The sequence below is a fragment of the Gopherus evgoodei genome, chromosome 2 (genome assembly GCF_007399415.2).
Source record: "Gopherus evgoodei ecotype Sinaloan lineage chromosome 2, rGopEvg1_v1.p, whole genome shotgun sequence".
NCBI lineage: Eukaryota > Metazoa > Chordata > Testudines > Testudinidae > Gopherus > Gopherus evgoodei.
In genome coordinates, this window is record NC_044323.1 from 148,898,611 (window position 1) to 148,922,470 (window position 23,860).

Here is a 23,860-nt window from a genome sequence, read left to right on the forward strand (position 1 = left end):
GTTCCAATTTACATTGCTGGAGCTCCTACTCCTGGACCAGGACCCTGTCGGGCTAGTCTTGGTCTTAGAATCTGCTGTGCCCAGGGACCCCATTCTTCCCACTGCTGTCTGTCCGGAGCAAGACGCTTGAATCTCTCTGTTGTGCTAGACACAGAGCAGAGAGCCGGTCTTTGCCCCAGGAGCTTCCAATCGAAGTCTAAGACCAGAGACAGCTGGTGGATACAGGCAGATGGGGGAGTACATGGAAGCGATAAGGAAGGCTACGATTTTGTCATGGAGGTCATGGAAGTCATGGAATCCGTAACTTCCAAAGACCTTTGTGACTTCAGCCTCGGCAGCTGGAAGCTCCCGGGTCCCGCTGCCTTCTGCAGTGGGAGGGAGCTGTGAGGTACCCTTGCTGCTTGAGGCAGTGGGCCCCCAAGATCCCAGCCACCATGGGCAGCAGGGGTACCCCACAGCTCCCAGCTATCTCAGGCAGGGAGGGACACCACAGCTTCCGGCCTCTGTGGGGGACCCCGGCAGCTTCCGGGCCACTGCTGTGGGACGGGGGACCCTGGTAGCTTCCGGGCCACAGCCGTGGGACAGGGGGACCTTGGTAGCTCCTGATGCTGCAGGGGGGGAGAGGGCAGGGGGATCCCCCCAGGCTGCCACAGGCAGCAGGGGAATCCCCGCAGCTCCCCACTGCGGTGGTGGTAGGGGGATTCCCACAGCTCCCCACCTCTGTGGAGGGGACAGGGGGACCCTGCAGCTCCCCTTTGCCGCTGGGGGCAGGGGACCCTGGAGCTCTGAGTCCCCACAGGTGGTGAGGGTCCTAGATCTCCGAGCCAACCCGCAGCTGCCAGTCCCTTCCCATTTTATCATGGATATTTTTAGTAAATATCAGGGACAGGTCGCAGGCTTCCATGAATTTTCCCTGACCTGCCCATGACTTTTACTAAAAATATCCATGACAGAACATTAGCCTTAGCAATGAGACAGTATTAGTCAGCCCGGCAGGCGGGGTCTCCCACACTGGTGACTCGATTTCGGTAGAGCTTCCGGCGAATAAGTTTTAAGGAGGGATCGGCAGGTGGCTAAGGAGGTGGCTCTGGAGCTGTTTCAGGGGAGTGTCTCCCAGCTGGAGAGAAATGCATGTGTGAAATGTAACAAGGGGGCGGTGCTGGCAGACCAGAGGCAGAACCGGTGAATGACACAGGATGGGCAGGCTGAGGATAGACCAGGCAGGACCTTGAGTAGTTTGTCTGATGCACGGGAGAAAAGGCTCCTAGGACTGGCCCCCAGCAGGCTGTGCCCAAGGCAGGAAGGGCTAGTGGAACCTAGCTCGATGACCACACTTGTTTGTATTGCAGTAGTGACCACAGGAGCCAGTCAGGATCAGACCCAGCAGTCGCTATCCAAAGCAGCCCTGGCCCCTGATTTCTCTGAGGAGGCCAGGGCTGAGGCCAGAGGTGGAGCCAGGGCAGGCGACCAGCACGAGGGTGTTAGGCGTGGTGCCTTGGCTTCGGAGAGCCCAGGGACCCGGTGCTTTGGGCTGGGCCGCGCATCTGGGGGGCGGCGGAGACCCAGTGTGCTGTGCTCAGCCGCCTCTCGCCTCATTCCAGATATAGCAGCTGGTGAGCTCATCACTCAGTGCCTCTGACAGCTCGGTTATATTTAGCTCTCCTCTGAGTCATGGCAGCTCCAGGTTCCCTGTGCTGGAGTTGCACAGACCTTGGTGTGTCCTCAGCCTGCAGCGGGAGGGGAATCAAGAGACACGGTTTGCCCTGGGCACTGAGCTCATCCCGCTCACCTGCTCCCCCCAGCACCATAGGCCCGGGACATAAGCTCTTTGCTTCCACAGCCAGCCAGGGGTTGAAGGACAGTGAAACAGGATGGCTGGGGAGGGCTTGCCCTGAGCAGAGGAGGACGGGGACCGGCACTCCCCCTCCTCCACGCCGTTACTGTGTCCCCAGTCAGCAGCGTGTCACAGCTCAGCAGGAACAGAGTTCGCGCCTCCTCCCAGCCTCGGCCAGGCCTGGGGTAGCCGGGACCTGCCCCCCCCCCCACAGCGTCCCCTGCTGGGGGAGGCCAGGGCTGGAGTAGCCAGGTGCTCCCCCCACAGCCAGCATCCTGCCCCACCCCCCACAGTGGCCCCTCCTGGGAGAGGCCAGGGCTGGAGTAGCCGGGAGCCCCCCCACAGACAGCACCCTGCCCTGCCCCCACAGCACCCCCTGCTGGGAGAGGCCAGAACTGTCCCTCTGATCACACTCGTGTGTTGATTTTTGCCATCCATTCAATTCAGGAGCATTGGCTCAGCCCCTCCTGGCCTGCCATGGCTGTGGGCTGAATTTGCATTGGCTTCCTCGGGGGTTTGATTATCAGACAGATCAAAATGCCCACAAGCCCAGCTGGCATCGCCGTTGGCTGGCAGATGCCTGGCCTCCCCGGGAACCAAGCCTGCAAGCTGCCCTGCCCCGCTCCTGTCCGCATGAGGCCAGTGGAAAGTCACACCACAAGAGGGAGAGGGAGACTCACCTGGGGGATGGTGGGGTGCAGATGAATGCCTGCGGTTCTGTGGTGCAGAGACGTGGAGATAGATGGTGGAGAAACATGGAGACGTCTCCCTTCCTGCCACATGGGAGTCTAACTCCCTCATGCTGGGGCTGGCGATGAGCTGGGGGAGGCGGGCTGCTGGCTGCCACATGGGCAGAGTGGAGACAGCCAGCATGGCCAGGCAGCAGCAGAGTGCCAGGAAAAGCAGGGCTTGGCGATTGGAGAGGAGCAAAGAGGGATGGGGGAGGACAGTGTCTCTTGAAGTGAGGGCGTCCTGGCACCGGGACCTCAGCCAGCCAGCGGGGACATGAGCCGTGGCAGAGATTGGGGTGTCGTGGGGCTCCGTGGGCATCACCAGAGGGGACTTGCCTCCTCTTATCAGCAAGGAGCTTGCTTTGATCAGTCTCCAACCCGATTGCACAGCCCCTGCCTTGTGTCCCCCAAACCTGGCATGCCCCTCGTCCAGGCTGATTATTCTCTCTATAAACATCTCCCGGGGCGCAAACCCCCAGGAAGGGGGAGAGTTACTGGAGCTACAGACCAATGGGACTGGACTCGGTGACCCAGGATTCCCTTGCTGCCTGACATCCTATGGCCGTGTCCCTCAGGGAAGGAGCAGGACTGGCCTCGGTCCGCTGTCATTGACTGGCTGGGCTGGGCAAGGCTGGCAGCTGGCTTCCTGCGTAGGACGGATGAGGGAGGAGGCCCAGGCCCTGCCTGCTCTCCCCTGCCCATTGCTAGGGTGCAGGGCACAGAGGGGCAGGAAGTGCCCCCCACTTGGCTCCTAATACCCCTTGCATCCCTGGATAGGCATTGGGCTTCAGCTCGTCCATACCGAGGGGCTACCCAGTTGGTGTCAGGGGTGGGGAACATGGCAGCCACCGAATCGCTGCTGTCTGGATGCTGGGGCTCTGGCGCATGTGCCATGCAGCCTGCACTCTTTGCCTTGGTCATGCAGGTGAACCAGGAGTGTGCTCTCTGGGGGAGCAGAGGGTGCAGCTCCCCTATGCCTGGGGGATGGACACCAAGGCCTGGCTGTTAGCTGGGGATGTAGCCGGGACCTGCTCTAGTTCTCCAGTGCCGGGCTGGCCCCAGCTCAGCACGTGCCCCACGAGGGGTTTGGGTGGGAGCCGGACACTGGGGCTTGAGCACTGGGAGGGTGAACTCTGCCTCTCTGTGTTTCAGGGTCACTGGTGGGGAGCTCTTTGAAGACATCGTGGCCCGGGAATATTACAGCGAAGCCGATGCCAGGTGAGTGGCAACTCCCCACCCACTCTTTCCCCTCCGCCCTTCTCCCCTTCCCTCTCCTGCTTCTTTCTGTTCCCTGATCCCATGCCAGCTGTACCCGTCAACATTAACCCATTCATGACCTGGGCAGAGCGGGGGGAGACCCCAGAGGTATTGCCAGGTGATAGCCAAGTGCCTACGCCTTTGGCACCCACCGTGCCATGTGTCCTGCTGTCACATCCAGCACTGGGTCCCCCTGCTGTGGTTCAGTTCACAGGGCCCTTCAGCTGGCCTGGGCCTGAAAACAGGTGCCTACCCCATGCTCCGAGGATGAGGAGAAGAGTTGTGGCAACTCTCCCTCTGGGGCCCACTGGCTTCTGGGGCGCAGCCAGAGAGGCAGAGGGGTGGTGGGACCTGGGGCATTCATGCTTTCCCCTCTGGGGAGCTGTTCATGGGGGGTTCAGGTCATCAGTGGGATGATTCTGGTCTTAGCCTAGTTCCTTAGGGAGCACTCACGAAGCCACCACACAGCTGGGTGTGGTTGCCAGCCAGGCAGCAGGGGCCAGGGCTGCTGTAGGGTGGGACGGAGGTGTGTTGGCACAGCAGCAGGGGAGGGGGCATTCTGGATCAGAACCGAGGGGTTTGGCTGGGGAAGAGGGCTCAGGACCAGCCAAACTACTGATGAGGCTCGAGAGGCTCTGGCAGAACTGTGGGGCAGGGCCAGGTGGGATGTAGGGGTGCTCAGAGTGGACAGGGGAGCACTGAGCTGCAGTACCGGAGTAGAGGCCTGTCCCAGAGTGGGAAGGGTGCAGCGTCCCTCCCTCTGGCCCCAGCCTGGCTGTTGGGTCTGCATCCTGGCAACTGGGATGCCACTGACCCTTCCACGAGCAGCTGGAGTCAGTGAGGCTTGTCTCAGCCATCGGGGAGCAGCAGGCACAGAGCAGCAACCTGGTAGAAAGCATGGGGGACTGGGAACAAACTGCAGGGACAGAGCATGTCTGAAGGCAGCAGCAGGGTTTGGGGGGCATTGCTGACAGGGGCCTGAGCAATGGGTTCCCTGCAGGACCAAAGGCACAGGCGTCCTGGTGACGGGTCACGCGTGGGCTTGTCTGATGACATGCCCGTTCCTGGTCCCTGGTCCCCTACTGGAGCGCGCTGGCCCCCTCCCACCACGTACTGGTCCCTAGAATCTCGCTGTTCACTGCTTGTCATCTCCTCAGCCCCCCTGTGAACAGGCCAGGGGGCCCTGGGCCGGGCAGGCACTGGTTCCATGCCAGAGGAGGTCAGATGTCCATCACGCTTCTCAGGCTCAGACGGTTCCCAGCGGCAGGGACCTGGCCAAGCTGGGCTCTAGGTAATGACCTCACACGCCGCCCCGTCTAGGCACTTCTGGGGAGACCCGGGCTCATGGGTCCTCATGCAGCTTCATTGCCGTTCCGGGCATCTGATGCTTTCCCCAGGAGGGGGATGCGGCCTAGGATAGTGGGTGGGCATCAGATCAGGACTGAGGGGCTATGGCAGAGCTATATGTGTGGGGAGCCCAGGGCTGGGATAGCAGGGGCTGTGGGTCAGGATTGAGGGGCTGCGGCAGAACTCTGTGTGGGGAGAGCCCAGGGCTGGGCTAATGGGGTGGGGGCTGATGGCAGGTGCTAATCAGTTTCCCTCTCCATGCAACTTCCACCTCTCCCATCCCTGGGCTGTCTGTGGTGGGAGCCCCCTGCTAGGGGAGCCCATGTGGGGCAGCCCCATGGGTTAGATCTCTCCCGTGGCATTCAGCTACTCAGGCCTGTCCCTGCTGGGTTTGCTCACAGCCGGGGGGTGGGGAAAGAACCCCAGGGGTTTCCAGCTCCCAAGTTCTACCCATTAGTCCATGTTGCCTCTATTAAGGCTCCTCATTGCCCCAGCGTCCCAGGGGCCTGCCCTAGCTTTGTAGCCCAGCTTGCTTTGCGGGTGGCAGGAGAGGAGGCTTGGGGTTGATTTGTGACCCGGCAGGGCAGGGGAGAGCTCCCCCCTAGAGGCCATTTCTGCAGATTCACTCCCCCGCCCATTGCCCCCTGCTCACCAGAGAGCTTCCAACCCCATGTGAGGCTCTGCCCTGTGCTTCTGTGGCCTTCCCCTGCCTCGGGGGGGGAGGGGCTCTCAGACTGTATTCTGGCCCTCTGGGCACCCACCCAAACCCCTACGGGTGGAGGTCTGCTCCAAGCATCAGGCTGCGGCAAAGGGAGGCAGAATCCAGGCAGGACACCCCAGTGGCCTCCACCCACTCCTGGTGCTCCCCTGAGGCACTGTGAAGCCAGGCTGGGATGGAGCCATGGGACTCTCTCTCCCGGTGGGTCCACAGCTGGGGCCTTCCCCTTTCCGTGGCATGGCTCTGTGGAGCGGTGGCTTCCCGGGGCTGCAATCCGGAGAGCACCCCCAGATTCCACCCCCACACATGCCAAGGGCTCCCCTCCTCTGCCCTGGCCATCGGCGCAGCCCTGTGGAACAGACTGGGAGGCTCTTGGTCTGTATCAAATCAGCCCAATGGGGCGCTATGGGCAGTGTCCACTCCTCAGAGGCCCAGGACTGGAATGGAGAGGCACGGGCAGAGCTGACGCCAGGCTGCCCAGACTGGAATAGCCGGGACAGCCACTGGGCCGGACTGAGGTGCATGAGCAGAGTGGTGTGGTACCAGTTAGGAATAGCAGCCGGGGCTGCGGGCAGGGAGCACAGGGCTGTGAGTCAGTGAGGAGAGCTTGAACGTGGGCTTGTTGTTGTTGGTTGGGGGTAGGGGCAGGAGCTGGACCCAAGTGCTAGGGCCGCACACAGGACTTGTGGAGCTGGGATTCCTTTCCTCTTACTTAGCACCGGCAGAGCTGGGGGGAGCCAAGGGCTAGGATAGCAGGGGCTGTAGGTCGGGAGTGAGGGGTACCGGCCGAGCTGTGAAGGGGAGCCGAGGGCTGGGATAGCAGGAGTTGTGGGTTGGGAGTGAGGGGCACCGGTAGAGCTGGGTGGGGGAGCCGAGGGCTGGGATAGCAGGCACTGTGGGTCAGGAGTGAGGGGCACCAGCCGAGCTGTGGTGGGGAGCCAAGGGCTGGGATAGCAGGCACTATGGGTCGGGAGTGAGGGGCACTAGTAGAGCTGTGGGGGGAACCCAGGGCTGGGCTAGCAGGGGCTGCGGGTCGGAGTGAGGGGCATCAGCAGAGCTGCAGGGGGAGCCCAGGGCTGGGCTAGCAAGGGCTGCGGGTCAGAGTGAGGGGCACTGGCAGAGCTGTGATGGGGAGCTGAGGCTGGGACAGCGGGGCCGTGGTGGGTCAGGATCAAAAGGCATTGGTAGAGATGTTGGGGGTACTCAGGGCCATCCTAGCAGACCAGGCTGTAGGTCAGGTTTGAGGGGCATGGAGAGAGCTGCTATTTGCACGGGGGGAGGGGGTGCACAGCCCCAGCCCACATGACCCCTGACTAGATAGTGGGGTCACCCTGCCAGGTCATCAGTTCCCAGAGCCCCAAGACGTTGACCCTCCTCCCACAGCTCCTGCAGCCCTTTCCCTGCTCCACACTCGTTCTGTGGCTGCTGAGCTGGACTCGGCCCTGCCAGCTGGGGGCTCTGCTCATCCGCTCTGCCCTCCGTACTTTGGGTCCCAACTGCCCCCTCTCTCCGGCCTTGGCAGCCTGCAGTTCCTGGTGCCATTAACAGCCATCCCTGCACACCTTGTGATAACCCCCTGTGGTCTCAGAGCTTTCACAACATTGTTTCTCTCTCTCCTTCTCTCGTCCCCCATCTCCACCCTGTCCCCCCCCCTTCGTCTGTCCCTCTGGACCCCACCCCCTTTCCTCTACCTGCTTATCCTGCCTCTGGAATTCGTTCCCTTTCTGCATTATTTCGGTTTCCTTCTGTACATTTGATCGTCTCTCTCACGCCCTTCCTATCCCCCCGCCTCGCCCCCTCTCCTCATCGGGACCCTGTCCTGCCCATCTCCCGTGTCTGCCCCCTTCACCACTCTCCCCGACCCCCTCTCCCGCCCCTCCCTGACCCACTTTCTCTCTCCCTTCCTCCCCGTTTTGTTTTGCAGTCACTGTATCCATCAGCTATTAGAAAGCGTAACTTACATGCACCACTATGCCATTGTGCACAGGGACTTGAAGGTCAGTATATGCCTTTCGCCCTCTCCTGGCGTCGGGCTTGGGGTGCTGGCACCGCCCAGCGCTCACACGCCCCCCCATCCCCTCCCCGCTAGCTGCTTTTGATTTTTGGGGGGTGGAGAGGGAGACGATATCCAGGGCTGGAGGCGTTTTTTTTAGTTCGATTCTCAGCATGCCCGGCTGAGTCCTTTCTGGGCACTGCGCTGTGGCTGGGCAGGGCAGGAAGGTCTGAGGCCCTGGACAGGAGGCAGCGCCCGGATGCAGACGTCCTGCCCCGACTCCAGCACACGTGGGACCAGACACCATCCCCCCCTCCCCCACCCCTGACAATAATTTGAAATCTCAACCGGGTGGCTTGATTCAATTCGCATTTCAGTGTCTCATCCCCCCCTGCCCCCTTCCTCTCTTTTTCTCTCTCTCTCTCCCCCCCCCCGCCTCTTTCGCATCTCTTGTCTTGTTTGCCACCCCTCACCTGCCCCCGCATGGCTGCCAGTTCTGTCTCCCAGACCCGAGCACCTAGCGGCTTGTCTCCCAGGCCAGAGCTCGCCACACCCCGTTGTGGACAAGGGGACACATTCTTCCCTCCAGGCTCCTGCTCACCGCGGCCTCCCCAGGCCAGGGATTCCCTGAATGACCGGAGGAGAGCTTGAACCTGTGGCTTGTTGGTGTTGTTGGGTGCACAGGCTGGGCCTAAGGCCACTCCTCAGCCACTGAGATGCTCTGCCCGGATCTGCCCACGTTGCTGGCTTATGCCAAAGTGCCCTCTCCAAAGTCCCCAGGCTGCAGGGGATTTCACAGGCACCTTCCCCTGGCCCATGGGCTGAGAGCTGGCCCCTTCCTCTCTGAGCTGGGCAGCGATTCCATCTCTCATTGCTCAGCCCCAGGCTCCAGCCCCTCTTCCCTTCTGTCCTGGGTGACCTCCTTGGTCCCTGTGCTGCGGTTTGGAAGAGCCCCCCAGTGCTGGGCTAGGCTGTCCCCTTCTGAGCTGGGGAACAAGGAGGCCTGAGCGAGGCCTTTTGCTGCCATGACACAGTTGCCTGCTCATATGCTGGCTGCCCACTGGCCTTAGCTGCTAAGGCAGCATGGCTTGAACCAGTGACCTCCAGTGCTACGTGCAGGAGCTGCTACTGTGTGGGCTGAAGAGCCAGGGAGCCCTTAATGGGGCAGTTCCAGAGCAGGCCCAGGGGCAGGGTCTCTACAGCGCCCCTGGACCAGTGGGTTATGTCAACACAGTGCCAGGGGATCCCCCGTGTGGTTCCAGAGGGGGCAGCCCCAGGCAGCTGTGCCCTTTCCCTGCATAGGGAAGGGTGGCCCATGCCGGGCCATACCTTGCCGGGCTTGCCTGCTGGAGAAGGATTGGCGGGGGTTCCCACACTGGGACTCTGTGCATGGGGCAGGTGGGCAGCCCGGGGCTGTTAGAAACCCTATCCTCAGGGACAGGCACCCATCGGCTCCCCTGATCATGTGGCTCTAACATTCCAGGACCCAGGAGACAGCTCAGGGCCTCCTCCAATGCAGACATTTCTGGCAGTAAAGTCCCAACCTCTCCCTGGGGTAAAAACCCCACGGCAGCAGCTGTGCTGCCCATGGGAGAGATGGGCTGAGGGATCCCAGCGGTGCGAGTGGGCCCGGGTGGGAGACGCAGAGATCCCAGCTGTGCAAATGGGCCCAGGTAGGGTTGCCAACTTTCTAATTGCACAAAACCGAACACCCTTGCCCCACCCCTTCTCTGAGGCCCCACCCTACACTCACTCCAGGCCCCCTACCTTGGTTGCTCACACTCACTCACTTTCACTGGGCTGGGGCAGGGAGTGGGGTGCAGGAGGCGAGGAGGGCTCCTGCTGAGGGTCTGCGCTCTGAGGTGGGGCTGGGGATGAGGGGTTTGGGGTGCAAGAGGGGGCTCTGGGCTGGAGCCAAGGAGTTTGGAGTGCGGGAGCGGGCTCAGGACTAGGGCTAGGGCAGAGGGTTGAGGGGTGGGAGGGGGTGCAGGAAGGGGCTCCATGCTGGGGCCGAGGGGTGTGGGCTCTGTGAGGTGGCTCAGGGCTGGGGTAGGGGGCTGGGGTTGTGGGCTCTGTGAGGGAGTTAGGGTGTGCGAGGGGGTTCCGACCTGAGGCAGGGAGTTCGGGGTGCAGGCTCTGGCTGGGCAGCACTTACCTTAGGTGGCTCCCAGTTGGTGGCGCAGCGTGGCTAAGGCCTGACCTGGCTCTGTGCTGCTCCAAGAAGCGGCCGGATGTTTGGCCTCTAGGGGGAGGAGTCAGACGGCTCCGCATGCTGCCCATGCCCGCAGGTACTGCCCCTGCAGCTCCCATTGGCCATGGTTCCTGGCCAATAGGAGCTGCGGAGCCGGTGCTGAGGGCGGAGGCAGCATCCAGAGCTTCCCTGATCGCCCCTGCAACTAGGGGCTGGACATGCCAGTCGCTTCCAGGGAGCTGCGCAGAGCCAAAGCAAGCAGGGAGCCTGCCTTAGCACCACTGTGCTGCCGACTGGACTTGCCACTAGGGTCCCTTTTCAACCGGGCATTCCGGTTGAAAACCGCCATGCGAATGGGCCAGGGGGGAGGGCGCAGGGATCCCGGCCGTGCGAGTGGGCCCAGGTGGGAGGCGCGGGGTGCCCGGGTGGGAGGCGCAGGGATCCCAGCCATGCGAGTGGGCACTTGTGCAGGGCACAGGGATCCCGGCCAAGCGAGTGGGCCCGGGTGGGAGGCGCAGAGGATCCCAGCCATGCGAGTGGGCCCAGGTGAAAGGCACAGAGATCCTGGCCGTGCGAGTGGGCCCGGGTGGGAGGCACGGGTTGCTCAGCCATGCGAATGGCCTGTTGCAGTCCACAGTAAGCATAAGGAGGGCAGCACAAAGCATCAAGCCAGTGTGTGACTCATAGTCTCTTCTGTCTACTTATCTTCTGCACCAACTCACTTACCAGCTCAGTGATATGAATACTAGCAGAGGGAAGACCCAGGGCCCTGCAATATCTGCTCCCCCCCTCCCTCCAGGAGAGAAGGACAGCCTGTCCATGTAAACAGGCAAGCATGTGAGATCGGACCATTTAACACTACATCCCTGCAGAACTAGCAAGCACAGGAACTGCCTTCCCCTCCCCGGGGCACATGCCCCCTCCATGCTGAGGGTATGGGGTTCTGCCCATTTCCTGAGCTCCAAGTGCCTGGGGTCCTGCCCCTCCCCTGCTGAGACCTAAGTGCCTGACCCCCTGCATCTCCCCTGGCCCCTTCCTTCCACAGCAAATTCGCTCTCCAAAAGGAAAAATCAAGTGGGGGACATCTAGTCCCAGAGCAGGCACCTGTCCAGCCAATCCACTCCGATCAGCTAGAATAACTTAGCAACCAAGCGGAGAGCCTGGCAACCAGAGCAGCTGCACCAGGAAACCTTCAAAATACTAATGAGCTGGGCCGGAGCCCTCTGCAGCAGTGTGATCGCCTGCCCCGGGGAAGCCGACTGGCCACGCAGCGAAAGAAGATGGGCAGAGCCTGGCCATGCACCCAGGCCAGCATGCAATAGGCTGGTGGGCAAACCGTGACCCCCACAAGGGCAAGGACAGTGCCAGAGACGCTCAATTAGCCCTTCAGAGAGCGGGGCCCTCCCCGTGGAAGGGAGCACCAGTAAACACTAGCAAGTGTCACCAGCTGCAATGTGAGACTGCTCTAAGCTCCACTCTCCGACCGGGCACATGGGAAGGACCCGGGGCTAGCGGAGCGATGGTTGCAGCTCCCTCTGGACCCCTGAATTCCCAGAGCCGGGCATGGCAGATCTCCGCAAACTCACAGTGTGTTTTCCACCATTCCACCATGCAGCAGAAAGCTGAGGGCAACCTAGGAGGAAACCCGCTCTCCCCCGCTCATTTTGAGTGCAGAGGCGTCACACAGCCGAGACCCTTCATCCATTCTAAGCACAGGGGCTGACACGTCGCAAACTGGGCCCTGTGTCTTTGATGCCGTCTCCAAGAAAGGGGGAGGAGCGTATCTCTGCCAGCGTGTCAGATTTCCCCCACATGCTGCTTTGAAGAAATGCACTCCTAGAAGCAGAACAGTTGAGCGAGGATGCAAGCTCATCTATTCACCCCTTGTCCAGGGCGGAGCTGGTTTCATGCAGATAGATTCCAAGGCCACAAGGGACCACTGTGATCATTGCGGATGATGCTATGCTGGGGGGAGAGGTAGATACGCTGGAAGGTAGGGATAGAGTCCAGAGTGACCTAGACAGATTGCAGGATTGGGCCTAAATAATTCTGATGGGATTCAACAAGGACAAGTGCAGAGTCTTGCACTTTGGATGGAAGAATCCCATGCACTGCTACAGACTAGGGACCCAATGGCTACGCAGCAGTTCTGCAGAAAAGGACCTGGGAATTACAGTGGATGAGAAGCTGGATATGAGTGAGCAGTGTGCCTTTGTTGCCAAGAAGGCTAACAGCATATTGGGCTGCATTAGTAGAAGCATTGCCAGCAGATCGAGGAAAGTGATTATTCCCCTCTATTCGGCATTGGTGAGGCCACATTTGGAGTACTGCGTCCAGTTTTGGGCCCCCCACTACAGAAGGGATGTGGACAAATTGGAGAGAGTCCAGCGGAGGGCAATGAAAACGATCAGGGGGCTGGGGCACATGACTTACGAGGAGAGGCTGAGGGAACTGGGCTTATTTAGTCTGCAGAAGAGAAGAGTGAGCGGGGATTTGATAGCAGCCTTCAACTACCTGAAAGGGGGTTCCAAAGAGGATGGAGCTCGGCTGTTCTCAGTGGTGGCAGATGACAGAACAAGAAGCAATGGTCTCATGTTGCAGTGCAGGAGGTCTAGGTTGGATATTAGGAAAAACTATTTCACTAGGAGGGTGGTGAAGCACTGGAATGGGTTACCTAGGGAGGTGGTGGAATATCCTTCCTTAGAGGTTTTTAAGGTCAGGCTTGACAAAGCCCTGGCTGGGATGATTTAGTTGGTGTTGGTCCTGCTTTGAGCAGGGGGTTGGACTAGATACCTCCTGAGGTCCCTTCCAACCCTGATATTCTATGATCATCTGGTCTGAGCTGCTGTACGACATGGGCCCTGGCATTTCCCCCATAAAAATTTAAAGGAACAGCCAGCCTTGGTTTTAAAATTGTCAGTGATGGAGAATCCACCACAACTCATGGGAAGTTGTCCAAATAGTTAATTACTTTAACTGTTAAAAATGTACGTCTTCTTTCCAGTCTGAATTTGTCGCGCTTCAACTTCCAGCCATTGGATCATGTTAGACCTTCCTCTGCTAGACTGAAGAGCCTGTTATCAAATACTGGTTCCCCATGTAGGCACTGACGGACTGGGATCAAGTCATCTCTTGATCCTCTCTTTGTTAAGCTAAATAGATGGAGCTTTTTGCGTCTGTCACCGGAAGGCAGGTTTTCCAAACCTTTAATTGTTCTCATGGCTCTTCTCTGCTCCCTTTCCAATTGATCCACATCCTCCTTGAATTGTGAGCACCAGAACTGGGCACCAGATCCCAGCCGCGGTCGCACCAGCGCCAAACACAGAGGTGAAATAGTTGCCCCTTGTCTCTGCTCCTACTTGAGATTCCCCTTGTTTATGCTTCCCAGGCTTGCATTAGCTGTTTTGGCCACAGCATCACATGGGGCGCTCATGTTCTGCTGATTATCCAATATGCCCCCAAATCTTTTTCAGAGTCACTGCTTCCCAGGATAGAGTCCCCCATCCCATATGGCCTATACAGTATTCTTTGTTCCTACCTGCGTACATTTACTCACATTGTTTCCTTGCACCCAGTTTACCAAGCAATCTTGATCTCTCTGTCGGAGACTTGTCCTCTTCATTATTTATCAATCCTCCAAATTTTATATCATCTGCAAACTTTATCAGTGATGGCTTTGGTTTTTTTCCACATCACTGAGTTAAAAATGTAAAATAGTCCCTGCAGGACTGCGCTAGAAACACACCCGCTTGATGACAATTGTCCATTTACAATTACATTTTGTGCCTTATTAGATGGCCAGTTTTGAATCCATTTCATGTGTACCATGTTAATTTTAGACTTCTAGTTTTGTAATCAAACTGTTGTGCAGTACCAGGTCAATCGCCTTACAGTATCCAAGTACATTACATCAATGTTATTACCCCCATCAAAAAAAGCTATCAAGTTAGTTTGATAAGATATTTTTCCATAAACCTGTGTTGATTTGCATTAATTACATTATACACCTTTAATTCTTTATGAATCGAGTCTTGTATCAGCCACTCCATTACCTTGCCCGGGATTGATGTCAGGCTGACAGGCCTATAATTGCCTAGTTTGTTCCATTCACCATTGTTAAAAATTGGCACAATATTAAGCTTTTTTTCTAGTTGTCCGGAAATTTCCCAGTGCTCCAAAACCTATTGAAAGTGAACATTAATGGGCCAGCAAGCTCCTCAGCCAGCTCTTTTAAAACTCTTGGATGCAAGTTTTCTGAATTTGCTGATTTAAAAATGTTTAACTTCAGTAGCTGCTGTTTAATGTCTTCCTGAGATACCAGTGGAATGGAAAGCCTGTTATTATCATCACTATATGATGAGACTGCATCATCTATTTTTTCCTCCAAATACAGAACAGAAATATTTATTGAACACTTCTGCCTTTTCTGCATTATTAGTGATAATTCTATCATTTCCGTCTAGCAATGCACCAATTCCATTGTCAGGATTCTTTTTGTTCCTAATATATTTTTAAAACCTCTTTCTTATTGTCCTTAATTCTGGGGCCATAGAGTTCTCCTTGTGTCCCTTGGCTTCCCTTATCGATTTTCTACAATTCCTAACTTCCAATTAATATTTATTACTGTCAACTTCCCCTTTTTTTCCATTTGTTATATATATATATAATATGTTCCTACAATTGATTCTCCTAGGCTTTGTCCAGCCTAGTCTTAAGATGTCCCAAGTGAGGGGGCTCCCAACCCTTCCCAGGGAAGGCCTTCCATTCCAGGAAGCATTTTCTTATTTTCAGTCAAAGCTCATCCCCATACACCTAATTCAAGTCCCTGGCCATCCCTGGACAGTTCCTCCCCCTCCTTGCCATGTGCATCCTTTTGTGGGTGTAAATGGCACACCGTCCCCTGGGTCATCTCTTAACCAGTCAGGACATTTTTCATTCTTTCCCTCCAAGTCAGTCACCTCAGGTCTGGGGGCCTCTGAGTTTCAGTTCAAGGCCCTGACTGAGCCCTGTGGATGGTGGGTCCGTTCCACTCAGTGTTCAATGTTTGCATTCAGTGTGCTCTGCATCTTTCCTCTTGCAGAGAGACACTCTTGGCTTGGCTTGGAAGAGGAGGCTGTGTGAGAGCAGGGTGATTGTTCAGCCCCCTCTAGCCCTCAACCTATTTTCCACCATCCACACTCCCCTGCAAGCAGACGCCTCAGAAGACAGAACAGGTCTGCTCTGCAGTCAGAAGTTCAGTGGGCTCCAGTTGGCAAAGCGCAGAGATGAGGACCCCCGGATGAGATTCCCCTGCACCCAGATGTTCCCAGGGAGGGGCTCCTCTTTCCAATGCCGTGGGAAAAGAGCCTTTTCTCCAAGAACAGGAACCCATGGCAATCAGCACTTCAAAGATCACTGGAAATCGGTCCTGGAAGAGAACTGGAAACCAAGGCGGTCAGCAGAGCTCTAGGACAGCTTATGGGCCAGACATGAGTGCCCACTCTGGGCTGGAAGGCGCATGCAAAAAGATCCCAGTGCCCCAAACTCACGAGCTCGAAAGGACAGTGTCTGCTCTAGGGTAGCATGGTGGCAACATCACGGTTGGCTCCTACGGTGCACCCAGACCGTGGGATCGGATGCTGAAGGGCGAGGCTTGGCGTGGCTGTTACGAAAAGGGTTGGCGAGCAGGGCCCTCACCCAGGGTGAGGTGGTTCTCATGGGGCAGGCTAGGGGGCCACAGATCGGAGACAGTGTTGGGGTGAGGTTTGCAGGGTCCTGTGCAGATTTCCTGGGGACTCTGAGAGCTCCCCACAAAGGTGCTCTACCATGAGGAAAGGCCTCGAGGTCGCTCCAGCCTCAGCCTCCTGGGGAGGAAGGCGGCTTGGCTGCTGGACTGGCTCTCAGGAGACCCAGGTTCAATTCCTGTCTCCTTCACGCCCTTCCTCTTTGAGCTTGGGCAAGGTCACCCCGTGCCTCGGTTTCCACTCAGCACAATAGGGACAGCCCTGCTCCGCAGCACAAGAGTGTGTGAGTGTCTGAATCACCCCTAAGTGTGAGGTGCTCAGGGGATGGTATCTGGCTGGAAGGTTAAGGACCAAATGGTTCTAATGCAGGATGCCCTCCTGGGTGGGACAGGGGAAGGTCCTATGAAAACATGGCACCCTGGGGCTGAAGACAAGTCATTCCTGGCATTTCTGTAGGGCCTATACAAAATATGCTCCTGCACTCCCTTCCTGCTGTCCCTGTAGCCGTGAGCTGAGCCCCAGCTCCTAAGGGACTGCGAGGCACAGGCCGTGTATTAAAATCTCCTTGCCCCAGTGTCTCCCAGCCTGAGGGCTATGGCCTGGACTCTCCTCAGTTGCTCATGGGAATATTACATGTCAGGGCAGTGCTCGGCCCGGAGCTGAACGCTCCCATCTCTGCGCTGGCCAGGGAGCGGATCCACGCCGGAATGGGGAGGAGACTTGGGAGCTGAGGCTGGGAGGGGGGCAGCGGGTGATGATCGCTGGTTATTTGGCTTGGGCTGGTCCCTTGCAGAGCCCCAGTCGTGACCCAGGCCGATCAGATCAGTGACCCTCTGTGCGTTGGGTGGTTTGAACAGGCCTGGTGGCTGACGGGTTCAGCCCAGCTGGGGTAGGAAAGGAGCAGGGGAAGTGGGTGGGCAGAAATCCAACAGGCCCAAGGTCTTGGTTTTGCTGTAGCTACCAAGGTGCGTCTGGGCCGGGCAGCGGGGGCGAGAGGTATAGACAGCCAGGCCAGGGCACAGAGGTGCCAGCTGTATCCCTGCTGCTGTCCCTCCTCTTTCAGGAGGGCATGGTGGTGTGGGTCTCCAGTGGGTGGCCTTGTGCCATGCCTGGTACTGCTTCCTCCCTGATGGAATGGGGCTGAAGGGACTGAGATAGCAGGATTTTGGGGGGCAGGGGGGATTTGGGGGTTCCCCTCCCTGCAGGTCCTCCCTGCGAGCCCAGAGCAGGGGGAAGGGCAATTCCGGAAGCAGGTGGATGGCGGACCCCCTCCATCACCGCCTGACCCTAATGCTACGGTGCCCTTTGTGTCTTCCCTCCTGGGCCCCTTTCCCTGGCCCAGGGCTGCTCCCCCATCACTGGGAGTTTCTTTCCTCTCCCCACCCCCGCCTCCGGGTTCGTAATTTGGGGCAGCTCCTTTGCAATTAGAGTCTGAGATTGAGAGGGATCCAACTCCATTATCTCCATTCTCCTCTTCCTCCTCCTCTTCCTCTTCTCCTCCCGTTCCCCCCTCCCCCATCATCCCCCTTCTCATCTCCTGCCCCACACCAGCCTGCGTGGTTGTTACCACTCACCATGAACTAACGCGCCCCCTGGTGTTTGCATGCAGTCATTGCATCCAGCAGATCCTGGAGGCTGTTCTCCATTGCCACCAAATGGGGGTCGTCCACAGAGACCTCAAGGTGAGTTTTCTACCCCGCTGCTCTGTCCGTCTGTCCGTCCGTCCGTCTTTGTACCTTGTGCATGTTTCTGAGCGAGAACTAGAGTGGTTCAAGCCCCATGCCACTGCGGGGGCCTGTGGGAAAGGGGCCAGCACAGGGGGCCCAATCAGAAATCGGCTCGGCTCAGCCATTGGGACGCGCCGGACAGACCCTGCCCAGTAGCAGGGGACAGAGCGCCCAGTTGGCACCTCCAGGCAATTGGGGAAGCTGGGCAGGGGTTGGGGTTTGTCACAACCCAGAGGCAAAAGCGGGAGCTGCTTCTTTCTAGCCGCCGCCCACCTAGGACAACTGGAGAATTCCTGGGAGAGAAGATACTGTGTTGAGGGGATGGCGCAGCAAGGGGGCTGGCCCTTTAGCAGGGGGATACAGCTGGCCTCTCGGCCACCTCCTGGAGCGGCAGCGGGCCGAGATCAGGCTCTTTACCCCTCTCCCGGCACCCAACCCCTGCTTAGATCAATGCAGTGGCTCACCCGCTGGGTGTCCCCACGGCTCGCACTGCCCCTTGATATCAGACAGACGCCCAGCCCCTGTTGCTAGGAAGTATTCATTCTGTGCAGCAAGGCCTGGCTAATCTGAGCTGATTCCTGTGGCTGCTGCCTAGCACCAACGTATGCCTGGGACTGGGGGTCCAGGAAGCTAATGGACAATGAGATTGGTTCCTTAGCGACCTTTCCTCTCTTTTTGCCCTCCCCTTTGCCTTGTCCAACATCTCTCCCCACCCCCAGGTGGCACCTGCAGGTGGGCGGGACTTCTACCGAGGAAGGCTCTCGCCAGCTGTCTGCATGCCTTGTGTCCAGTTGAACTGTGTTGCCTGTTCTCTGTGACTCCCGCCGTGGGTTGCTTGTCTTTTGTTTGTCCCCCATAAAGCTCCCTGGGCTTCACAAATCGTGCTGGGCCTCCAAGCGTGAGGAGCAGGGACGTGGTCTTGTGTGGCCGAGTGGGGCAAGGATAAAGGGGTGCATGTGTGTCTCTGAGAGACCCAGAAATAGCGCTGTGAAATTAACAAGGGGGTTCCTATGCCAGACCTGGTGTAGACCCTGGGCTTCCCCTCCTCTGCTGCTGCCCACCTTTCCCTTACAGCTTTGGAGACAGGAACTGTTCATCAGTTCTTTGTCCCTTCAGTGACACACCAAGCTTTTCCGGGGGGCTTCTGCCCCCTGTGAGCTGGGGGAGGCCACAGAACCACTCTGGGGCATCCCTCCAGAACGTCCCCTGCAAACCCGGGAAATGGTACAGGGCAAAGATGCCATTCCCCAGGAGCTTGTGCTGTCTGTGTCCTGCCTGGGGAGGGGGACAGGGCAGGACATTTCCATGGCTGCGCTGTGGTGCATAGGGTCATGCTGTAATGCGGTGATGGAGCCGGGCTCTGGTTGTGCCACAAGGTGGTAGTTGAGCCAGGATCTGGTACGTGGAGTCATGCTGGAATGGGGTTATGTAGTTGGGCCTTCACTTGTAGGGTTATTCTGTAATAAGGTGATGGAGCTGGGCTCTCGCCTGTGGGGTTGTGCCGTACTGGGGTGATGGAGCTCGGTTCTGGCTCCTGGAGACAAGCCATAAGAGAGTGATGGAGCTGGGCAGTCACATGAGGCATTGGGCTCTAACGGGGCGATGGAGCTGGGCTCTCAAAGGCGGAGTCATGTTGTCATAAGGTGATGGAGCTGGGCTCTTGGGCATTGGATGATGGGGCTTGATTTTGGCACATGGAGTCCATGCCACAGGTAGCTAGAATGGGGCTCTCAAACATGGAGTCAAACCATAGCAAATTGATGCAGCTGGATGCTAGTGCCTTGAGCCATGCCACAGTGGGATGATGCATCTAGTCTCTGGCACATAGAATGGCTCTAACAGCCTGATGGGGATGAGCTGTTGCATGTGGCGTCCTGCCCTAATGGGATTGTGCAGCTAGGCGCTTTCACCTGGAGTCCTGCTGAAACAGGGTGAGGAGCTGGAGCTGGCGCCTCGAGTCCTGGTGTAATAGGTGATGGAGCTGGGCTGTGGCTCGTGCCATCGTGCTGTCACAGGGTGACGAAGCTGGGCTCTTGTGCATGGAGCTGGGCTGCAGTGGGACAATGGAGCACACTGCATGGTGCTGGGCTGTGTGCTGGAGAGCTGGAACCTGGTGCATGGGATCATCATGAAGCGGGGTGATGCAGCGGAGTCGGGCTGCAGCAAGGTGGTGGAGCTGGGCTCAAGCAAATGGAATTGTGTTCTGGGACTTGGAGTGGCGCCCGGGGCCGCAGTAGCGGGCACTGCGCACGTGCTGGAGTGGGGCCTGAGGCTGGGGGAGCAGGCACTGGTATGTTCTGGAGTGATGTAACCATGCTGGCTTTGGTGGGACCCAACTGAGAGTACCAATTCAGGACAAATTGCTTAAAACAGGGCAGTTACAGCCCAAGGCTGGGATCCTTTTCACACCAAGGCAAACCAAACCAGACAGACAGAGAAGACTTCGGTTTCACCCCACTGGCTAACCAGAAATCACACAAGCAATTCCCTTAGACGCTCCAGTTTCCCAGTATCACCACCAGTGCCACTCGTCATGGGGATGAATGGTTATGAAAACCAACACTCCAGTAAAAGAAAAAAGGTTCTCTCAATCCCAGAGTACCAAGCCCCAGATCCAGGTCAATATACAAATCAGATCTTACCCACAAATCACGCTGTTACCAATCCTTTAGAATCTAAAATCTAAAAGTTTATTCATAAAAGGAAAAAAGATACAGATGAGAGCTAGAATTGGTGAAATGGAATCAACTCCATACAGTGATGGCCAAGTTCTTGGTTCAGGCTTGTAGCAGTGATGGAATAAACTGCAGATTCAAACCAAGTGTCTGGAACATCCCCAGCTGGGATGGGTCAAAGCTTCAGTTTGTAGCAAAGTCCCTCCACGGGTCAGAAGCAGGACTGAAGACAGGATGGAGGAGCTGCAGCAGCCTTTTATAGTCTCTTGCCATGTGGCCTCTGCTTTCTTTGTCCCAAAGACAAGCTATCCAGCACGTGGCATGGAAAAACCTTAGAGTTCTGTCCATAGGCAGGTCCCTGCATACCTTGCCAAGTCACAAGGTGTATCTGCCTTCTCTGCGTGGGTCAGTTGTGTAGCTGATGGTCCTTAATGGGCCATCAAGCAAGCTAGGCAGTGCTGACACCACATTGTCTGGGGTGTCACCCAGAAGCATAGAGCAAGTTTGAACTACAGACAGGTTAGAGCCAATACTTATAACTTTAAATACCAAAATGATACATGCACACAGACAGCATAATCATAACCAGCAAACTAGAACCTCCTCATAGACACCCTATTTGACCCCCTTTGTACAAGATTTGGTGTCACTGCAGGACCTTTGTTGCACCAATGAACTAGATGGTCTCAGTTCATGTTAATTACGTCACAAGTATCACTCGGGGTCATGGGAGCTGGCACTGGCCTTTGCTGGAATGGTGCTCGGGGCCAGGGTAGCAGATGCTGACATGAGCTGGAGCAGCACTTAGGGTCGGGAGCGTGGCACATGGGGTCAGGAGAGCAGGCATTGGCATGTGCTGGTGCGGCGCCCGAGGCTGGTGGAGCAGGCACTGACACATGCTGGAGTGGCACGTGGGGGAGCTGGTTTCTTGCCCTTTGTGTCTTGGTGCACTGGCAAGGCAGGGGGCTGTGTTGTACACGGTGGCATGGTGCCAGTGGTCACTCAGCTCTGAGGTGCAGCCAGTGTCATCGTATGCCGGGGCTGGACCGAGGAGAAGGGGAATGGCACCAACCTCCTTCATAGAACAAGGAGCCCAATCAGCCCTCAAGTGTCTGGTTCCATGAGGAGTGGCCGTTGGCCTCTACGAGTGTCCCTTGCAGTCTGGCTCAAGGGCAGGGGGGCCGGCTGGCACGAGGGGCAGGGAATGGAAAACAGGGTCTTTTCCCGCCTGGGGGCACTGGCTCAGGTCACTTCCGGGTTGAGGGGCCTGGCAGGTGCAGGAATGGGGTATCACCTCTAGGGGGCATCGGCTCCGATCCATCCCCAGGGCAGGGTGTCTGGCTGGTGCGGGACTGAGGTCTGGGGGCCCGAGACTCTCATCTCTGTGTGGCTGGAGCTTATTCCTGTCTTCTGGCTGCTGTGTGACCTGATCTCAGGCCACGGCATCTGGACAATGGGAAGTTTTGAGCCTCCCGTCCCGTCCCTTCCCCGTCAGGCAGCTGGTCCTGGCAGGGCATGGGCGGGGCTTATTGGCACAGTCATGCGTGGTCGCCCCCCTGGCTAGCGCTCTTTGTCAGGGAAGGTGGAACTGTGGACAGATATGTACAATCCAGCTGTTTTCCTCTGTCTCAGAGCCAGCGCTTCTGGCTCTTTGCGTAACATTTCCAGAGCTTCCTAGGCGACGTTCTGATTTCTCTGGCTCTGCTGAGCTCCGACAGAGTGATGTGGGGGATTAGGGGCACCAGCGGATAGCCAGGCCAGCCAACCTGGGGCGGGGGGGCACCTGCTGCTGGAGCATGAATGCCCGGGAGGTGGCAGAGAGGGGAGGCCCTTTCTGTGTATGTTTGGTAGAGAGAAGTGTTGGGTTTTATATTGTGCGAATGGACATACTGGGGGCTGGGAAGCCATTGGAGGAGGTGCTGCTTCAGTCCCCCAAATTGCAGCCAAAAATGGTGGTGTTCTCCTGGCTCTCCGAGCTTGTTTCATGCCACCTACTTCTCTTGTTAGGCCAGGTGCCTTGGCAGGCCATACTGAAGACTTTGGGATGTGACACCAATCCCAGAGGGGGGAAAATGGCCTCCCAGCCTGGTGGCAGAGCGCCACCAGGGAAAGTGGACAGGCAGAGTCTCTGCTTGTTGTCCCCCCTCACCCAAGCCCAGAGCAACGTGGGGCTTTGAGTGGCTGGAATGTGCTCACAGGCCATGCCAGATGGTCACAGCAACAAGGTCAGGACTTGCCCATGGGTCAGGAAGCGGAGGCTGTGCTGGCTGGAATAATTCCAAAGACGGAGCTGGGTTTCTGCCCCCCTGTAATGCCAGTGGGTGCAGGGGAGGGTAGCTAGGAGGGAGGGGTGTCAGTCTGGATCCCAGCACATCGGCCGAGCGAGCACAGGGGCTGGAAGGTGCCAGCCGAGCCATTCGGGCTGTGTGGATGCGCCGATAGCCCCATCTCGCCCGGGGTGTGACCCCCAGGCCTTCCCTCGGTTCTCTCCACTCGTCAGCCTTGCACGTCTCTCACCTGCTTCTGCAAACCGTCTGTTGTTGTTCTTTTGTTTTGTTTTCTCCTCTCTCCCCTTCTCTGCCCATCTCTGATCGCGTGTCTGGTCCCACGGCGCCCTATGCCCAACGGCTTGGCACGACAGCCAGAGAATCTGCTCCTGGCCAGCAAGTGCAAAGGCGCAGCGGTGAAGCTGGCGGATTTTGGCCTGGCCATCGAGGTGCAAGGGGATCAGCAGGCTTGGTTTGGTGAGTGGCAGAGCCCCCTCCCTGCCCCCATCCCGCCCTGCTGCCCAGGACAGTCCTGGCAACCCGGTCTGTGCTCTGTGTTTTCTCCCCAGGCTTCGCCGGCACCCCTGGTTACCTCTCGCCTGAAGTGCTGCGCAAAGAAGCGTACGGCAAACCCGTGGATATCTGGGCGTGTGGTAAGGCCAGCGCCGCGAGTCCTAAATTAATAGACGGGAAGGCCAGTGGTAACCACTGTGACCATCTAGCCTAGTGTCCTGTATAGAGCTGGCTTGCAGGAATCCCAGTTTGAACTAGGCCAGATCTGCTAGAAAAACATCCAGTCTTGATTTCAAAATTGTCAGTGATGGAGAATCCACCATGATCCTTAGGACATTGTCCCCTGGTTAATTACTTTCCGTGTTAAACATTGACACCTTATTTCTAGCTTCACCTTCCAGCCACTGGGTTGTGTTAGACCTTCCTCTGCTCTCATGTAGGCACTGGCAGACTGGGATCACGTCCCCCCTTCACCTTCTCTGTATTAAGCTAAATGGATTGAGCACCATGAGTCTCTCACTGGAAGGCAGGTTTTCTAATCGGTTAATCATTCTCATGGCGATTCTCTGCCCCCTCTCCAGCTAATCAACGGCTCAGTGTCAGGGATCTGCCAAGTATCCTTCTCTCTGCCTCTGGGCTGAGCCACCCACCTGTGCCTTCAGTTCTTTGTGATGGTCGGTGCTCGTGGACTGGTGGTGAGGCGGCCTAGTGGTTAGGGGGCTGGCTTGGGAGACGTGGATTCAAGTCTCACCACTGCCAGTGTCTCTCTGGGCAAATCACTTAAGGCCAGATTGCCCAAGGGGTTTAGGCACCAAAAGATGCAGAAAAGGCACCTAGTAGGTGTAATGATGCTGCCTTTGGTGGGATGCTACTGAGAGTATCAA

At 57.6% G+C, this 23,860-nt stretch overlaps 1 protein-coding gene across 14 annotated transcripts in view; it reads left to right on the forward strand.

Annotated features, from left to right (window-relative positions):
- CAMK2B (calcium/calmodulin dependent protein kinase II beta) overlaps positions 1-23,860 on the forward strand; it is a 144,734-nt gene that overhangs the window by 72,848 nt on the left and 48,026 nt on the right. For all 14 annotated transcript variants that reach the window (XM_030551852.1, XM_030551850.1, XM_030551855.1 and 11 more), the window contains exons 5-8: positions 3,718-3,783; positions 17,404-17,476; positions 22,838-22,940; positions 23,033-23,116. In XM_030551852.1, coding sequence (XP_030407712.1) covers positions 3,718-3,783; positions 17,404-17,476; positions 22,838-22,940; positions 23,033-23,116 — 326 coding nt within the window. The remainder of the gene's footprint in view (positions 1-3,717; positions 3,784-17,403; positions 17,477-22,837; positions 22,941-23,032; positions 23,117-23,860) is intronic.